Source organism: Buceros rhinoceros, unplaced genomic scaffold, assembly GCF_000710305.1.
Source record: "Buceros rhinoceros silvestris isolate BGI_N320 unplaced genomic scaffold, ASM71030v1 scaffold4264, whole genome shotgun sequence".
NCBI lineage: Eukaryota > Metazoa > Chordata > Aves > Bucerotiformes > Bucerotidae > Buceros > Buceros rhinoceros.
Genome location: NW_010407527.1, coordinates 13,005 through 19,091, shown reverse-complemented (window position 1 = coordinate 19,091; position 6,087 = coordinate 13,005). Strand labels below are relative to the sequence as shown.

Below are 6,087 nucleotides of genomic sequence, written 5' to 3'. Positions count from 1 at the left end.
GAGGCAGGTGCATCGGGCACCAACTGATTGCAGCCAGCATGCAAAGCCAATATGGCGTGAAGATAACGTGACAAGAAACACCTGCAGTTGAGACAGGGAAATACCAAATACGCTACATAACGCCTTGGAAAGACTTGTGCGGAATACAGCATAGATATGGTCATTCATGTTCGAGGGAGGTGTATTTTAAAAACCGCATTTCAGCCAAAAAAAAATGTGTTTGTTTAGCAAAGCAAAAGACAAAGGAGAACAACTGTGGGGTGTTAAATACAGAAGGGAGATTTCTACCTGTAGGGAGATGGGAGCTGTTCCTTTCAGGTAAAGGCACAGCACTGCTCAAAGAACAAACTGACAGAAAATTAGATCAGAAATCTGGAAGAAAGGTGTTAACCACTGGTGAAATTCTTAAGCACCTTTCCAACAGGACTAAGCATGCCTCAGAAAAATGTAAAGAGCATGTGGAAATGACTGCCCTGTACTTAGGACACCTGTGGGAAGCAATCACATGCCATCAAACAGCTGAACCAGCAGAACTCATGAACTATGGCAAAGACACACCAGGTTGACTCATGCTCCTGCCAAGCACCCCAAGGATGCAGTACAGACTGGTGCTAGCAGATAGAGGCTGACAGAGAAGTTGCTGCTGGAGGAAGGAGCACAGTGAGCTGGGAGAAGGAAGCCCTGAGCATAATCCGAACAGCCCTTCACAGAGGCCAGATGCTAGAAGCAGCATCTCGGAGTAAAGTCCTGGCTGGCAGCAGCTTGCAGTTATGAGCAGACAGTCTCCTCTTGTCCAGTTCTTGCCACAACTAAGCAATAGGGCTTTCGATATTTGTTGAGGCTAAGTCACAGATAACCACCTGTCTCCAGTACTCCGTTCTCCTTAGGCCAAAAATATCTCCTGTCACCAAAGACATGGCTGACTGTTCATGTCTTAACATTCAACTTCTGGGGTTTTTTTTGTTACTTTATGTAATGTAAGAACAGTCAATCAAGAAGTATGCATCAGGAAATTGAAGGAGGTTCAAGTATTATTAGAAAATACAAAATTTCCTTCATGAGATCTTTAAGTCAACACAATACTGATTAAAAGTGGATATGCATGGGACAGTATTAACAGCAATTAAATATATTATCGAAGAGACAGGATAAGATTTTTTTTTTTAATCAGTATCTTCTCAAACCAACAATCACGAGCACTGTTGCTTTATTTTGAAGTTATGATTAACTTCACTAACTCCGAGACAACAGTTGGAAATGTGGAATTAGACCTGCTTTTAAATTCTTCAGTGAACTGGGCTATGTGGTAATGAAGAAAACAAACATTTGACTACTTTTGCGATTACTAGGAAGATGCAACAGAAAAATACCAAGCTTTAAGTGAGCTACAAAGCTCTTTCGTAGGTGTTGTTTCACTTAATTACAGCACATGCCTACAATGTATGCATCAAACAGAAATACACCTACACTGCAACAGTTTTCATGCTACGGTTGACTGTAAAAAAGCATATTAAGCAGGTGTTAACTCCCTTTCAATTATGAAATCCGTTTTACAGGCAAATGGTTTGCAGAAAATACACATAGAAAATGCACCCTCCTCCAGCTCACTAATCAAATAAAATATCACAGATCCGGGGACTAGAGATCCTAACATCTCAAGACAACAGTCACTGTGCAAGTGTGTAAGGTCAAGGAGAGATCCCATACTGTCTTCTGAAAGCATAATCAGAATTATACAAGACTGCCGTCAAGATCTCCACAGTGGAAATCATCTTTTTTGTTGTCTGGTTTATATTACAGAATCTTTAATTATGTGCCCTTCCATAGAATACTTTGATAAATGACAAAAGGGAAGAATTTCTAATTTTCCTGATTTCAGATACTGGGTAATGACCTAGTGGGATGGAATATTTTAAGATACACAAATCTATTTTGCATAATAAAATACATTCAGCTTGGACTTATCAAAAAACGTGGAGAATTCTAGTTTCTTCATTCTCCTCAAGAATTTGTGTGTACTGAATTTGGTTTTGATACATACCAAAAACCCTCCTGTTTTTGAGTTCTGTATCAGAGTCAAGCCAAGGTTCATGTCTTCCTTTATCTCAGTCACATTTGGAATACTTACTAAAGCTGAAATAAAAAGAGATTTAAGCAGCTACAGTTAAAATGTAGAAGCAATTCAGTAAGTTGGAATTCCTTTTCAAAAGCTTGATTTCTCAGAATCTCAAGATTCCTTTTTCAAATGGCTGCGCACCATACTGAGACAAAAGAAATGAGAGCTAACCTTTGTCGTAAATTTGCTAACCATTAACCAGACATGAATTAAGTATGGCTATTTAGAGGACCTGCCCTCTAGGGACCTGAAGGCAAGGGAGGAAGAAATGGTCTACCTATTGTCAATTTTTGGCCGGTGGAGTAGCTGCAGCCGAGCAGCTCATTCCTCAGGACACCAGACTCCTCTGATACGGTATCGGGCTTTAGACAAAAACCTGGAAGCAGCAGTGGAGGACAGAAATGCTCTGCACCACAAATAAAACACAAAGCAGGCATCTCACCACACTCTGCTGCCCCATATTTTCACCGTATCCAAAAGTGAATCCCATTTTATATTTGGTTTCCACATACACAGGGGCAGAAAAGGCCTCCTATCCACTCACACACACCACACTTGCAAGTCCCCCTAGGCCTATCAGCAAGGACACCCCACCTGCCTGTTACATGAACCTGAGGGCCCCCTAAGCTGACTGGTCCAGCTGAAAGTTTGCTAGTGACCCACACACACAGAGGCATACCTGGTTTGGGGAAGATACAGACATTCTCACCAGCAGCCCACACCAGGACCCTTGGACCAGTGCAGAGTCACACACTGACAGAGAGCCCTGGTCTGCCCCTGTAGCTGCTTTGGGGACACACCCTGTTTCCACCCCGTGGCTGGAGGTTAAAGACCCCAATTGTTCCAGTAGCTGATGCTGAAATCCCAGTGGCTCCAGCCACTGTAGCACCAACCCTCCCCCACGCCTGACTCCAGGGGCAGGCACCAATTTTCAATCACACACACACACATATACTGGTCTGACTGCTAGCTGGCGCACTGACAGACATACACACACACACACATGATAAAGTCTGAGATTATGCTGAGAGATGGATACAAAGATTCAATAAAATAGACTGCCCAGTACAAAAAAAAAGAAAAAACCTGAACAACTGTAGTAAGACATTACTCATTACAACTTACCTTGTAAATTCAATTTGTTGCATGTGGTTTTGGATGTACCAATAGGACATGCATAGATATCTCCAGTTCTGTTAGTGGGATAGCCACTCCAGGGTGAACCAACCAACAACCTAAATTAACAGGAGCTTCATTAGGCCTTTAAAGATACTGGAAAAGTCCAGCAGCATTACTGCACAGCACACTGTAGGTAACAGGTAAAGAACCTTTTACCAGATATAGCACCCAAGGCACTCAGGTGTCTTTTGAAGAGCTGTTTAGAAGCTTTACTTGCATGTTAGTGCCCTGGATTCCACAGGGGCAACTTTGGTGGTGAAGCCTCTGGGGATTAGGCTGCCTCAAATATGTGGATTGTTGTTTCTGTGACGTTGTCTTAGTGCCAGAAGAAATAAAGCAAATATATTAATATATACAGATGCATACCAATTTAGAAATATACGTACCCTGGGGATTAAGAGACAAAAATTTTGTCCTGTCAGATAACAGTTAACTGATTCCTTTTGAGTAATTCTTTTAACCGATACGAAGCATTTCCTATAGGATCTGCTCAGCAACAGTCAAAAGCCTGAGCTTGAACACTACCACACCTTGACAACATTGAGTCAGAAAGAAAATACCGCAGGTGGTAACAGTCTGCTGCATGAAGTATTTAATCCTGAAAAAGAAAGTTAAGACTTTGCCTACTATAGGAAGTGATTCACTTTCTCTGACTCATTGCTTTATTTGCCATCATGTTCACCTCCACCACCCACCACATCTCCCACTCCAAATATCTGCTCCTCAAGACCCCTTTCATTTTAATCTGAAAGCCTTCACAAAGCTGGATAATTCACACCCTGGCAATACTGCTTAAGAACACTTATTTTTCAGCATAACTCTCTGAGAGAGTGAAACCACCTGATGGTATATAGCCATGTAGGACAGGAAGAGAAGGACAACTCTTTATACAGATACAACACGCAGTGAAGTAAGAGTAAGGCAAAACATGCCCAAAGGAAGATGATCTCAAGGGATGAAAAAATGAAATGAATGATTAGAAAGCAGGGGCTGTGGGTATTTGCAGCAGAAGCACTATGACCTTCCTTTCAAACAGAACGGTCTATGGTAGTAATTAGTGCATTTATGTAAAAGGACAAGCAATGGGACCCCAGTACAAAATATGGAATTTCGTAAGAAACCATCTCTTTCAGTCAGTCAATAGGTTGCTAAAAGCAAAACTGTCAACATCACAGTGGGAGTCTGCTATATATCACCCAACCAGGAAGAAGACATAGATGAAATATTCTACAAACAACTGGGAGAAGTCTCACAATCGGTGCCACTTGTTCTTGGGGCGACTTCAATTTACCACGTCTGCTGGAAATTCAACACAACAGTGAAGAAACAGTCCAGGAGGTTCCTAGAGCGTGTGGCAGAGAACTTCCTCACACAGTTGGTGAGGGAACCAACCAGGGAAGACTCCCTGCTGGACCTGTCATTCACCAGCAGAGAAGGACTTGTGGCTGATGCGAAGGCTGGAGGCCATCTTGGACATAGTGACCATGAGATAATAGAATTTTCAGTTCTAGAAGCAGTAGGGAGGGGGCATCAGCAGAACTGCTGCCTTGGACTTCCGGAGGGCAGGCTTTAACCTTTTTAGGAGACTGGTTGGCAGGGTCCCTTGGGGGGCGGTCCTGAAGGACAAAGGGGTCCACGAAGCCTGGACAGTTCTCCACAGGGTGAGCTGGAGGGGCAGAAGCCCAGCGTGGCTTAACAGAGAGCTGTGGCTGGAGCTCAAGAAGAAAGCCTATGGAAGAGGGGGCAGGCCACTCATAAAAACTGCAAGGATTTTGCAGAGACTATGCAGCGAGGAAATGGGAAAGGTGAAAGCCCAGCTGGAACTTAATCTGGCTGCTGACATAAAGGATAATAAAAAAGTTTCTATAAATACCTTAACAGCTAAAGGAGAGTTAAGGAGAATCTCCATCCTTTGCTGGATGCAATGGGAAAAACAGTGACCAAAGATGAGGAAGAGGCTGAGGTGCTGAATGCCTTCTTTGCCTCAGTCTTTAATGGTCAGACCAACTCCCTGGGTGCTTGGTCTCTAGAACCAGATGGCAGAGATGGAGAGTGTTATTAAGGTTCCATGATCCAAGAGGAAATGATAAGTGAACTGCTGCACTGCTGAGATGTGCAGAAGTCTATGGGGCCAGATGAGATCCATCCAAGAGTTCTGAGGGACCTGGCGGAAATGATCACCAAGCCACTTTCCATCATTTACCAACAGTCCCAGCTAACTCTAGGGGCCCAGATGAGATCCATCCAAGAGTTCTGAGGGACCTGGCGGAAGTGATCACCAAGCCACTTTCCATCATTTACCAACAGCCCTGGCTGACAGGGAAAGTTCCATTTGACTAGAGGTTGGCAAATGTGACTCTGATCCATCATGTGGCATGTACAGGACAGTCAGATGATGAGGCCCGGTAGCATGGATTATGCTCTTGTTTAACCAACGTGTTCTCCTTCTATGACAAAGTGACCCGTTTACTGGATGAGCGAGGAGCTGTGGGTGTGGTTTACCCAGACTTTAGCAAGGCCTTTGACACTGTTTCCCATAACATTCTTCTGCAGAAACTGGCTGCCTATGGCCTGGATGAGTGTCTCTCCATTGGATAAAAAACTGGCTGGATGGCTGGGCCCAGAGAGCGGTGCTAAATGGAGTTAAATCCAGTTGGCAGCCGGTCACCAGTGGTGTTCCTCAGGGCTCGGTGCTGGGGCCTGTCCTCTTTAACATCTTTATCAATGATCTGGAGGAGGGGATTGAGCGCACCCTCTGCAAGTTCGCAGAAAACATGAAGTTGGGAGGGAGT

The 6,087-nt window shown here is 43.8% G+C and overlaps 1 protein-coding gene across 1 annotated transcript in view; it reads right to left on the bottom strand.

Annotated features, from left to right (window-relative positions):
- ITGA2 (integrin, alpha 2 (CD49B, alpha 2 subunit of VLA-2 receptor)) overlaps window positions 1–6,087 on the bottom strand; it is a gene marked incomplete at its 5' end in the record, with an annotated part of 48,237 nt that overhangs the window by 34,840 nt on the left and 7,310 nt on the right. Inside the window, 2 exons of the mRNA XM_010134490.1 lie at window positions 2,042–2,133; window positions 3,242–3,351. Of these exons, the coding sequence (XP_010132792.1) occupies window positions 2,042–2,133; window positions 3,242–3,351 (202 nt within the window). The remainder of the gene's footprint in view (window positions 1–2,041; window positions 2,134–3,241; window positions 3,352–6,087) is intronic.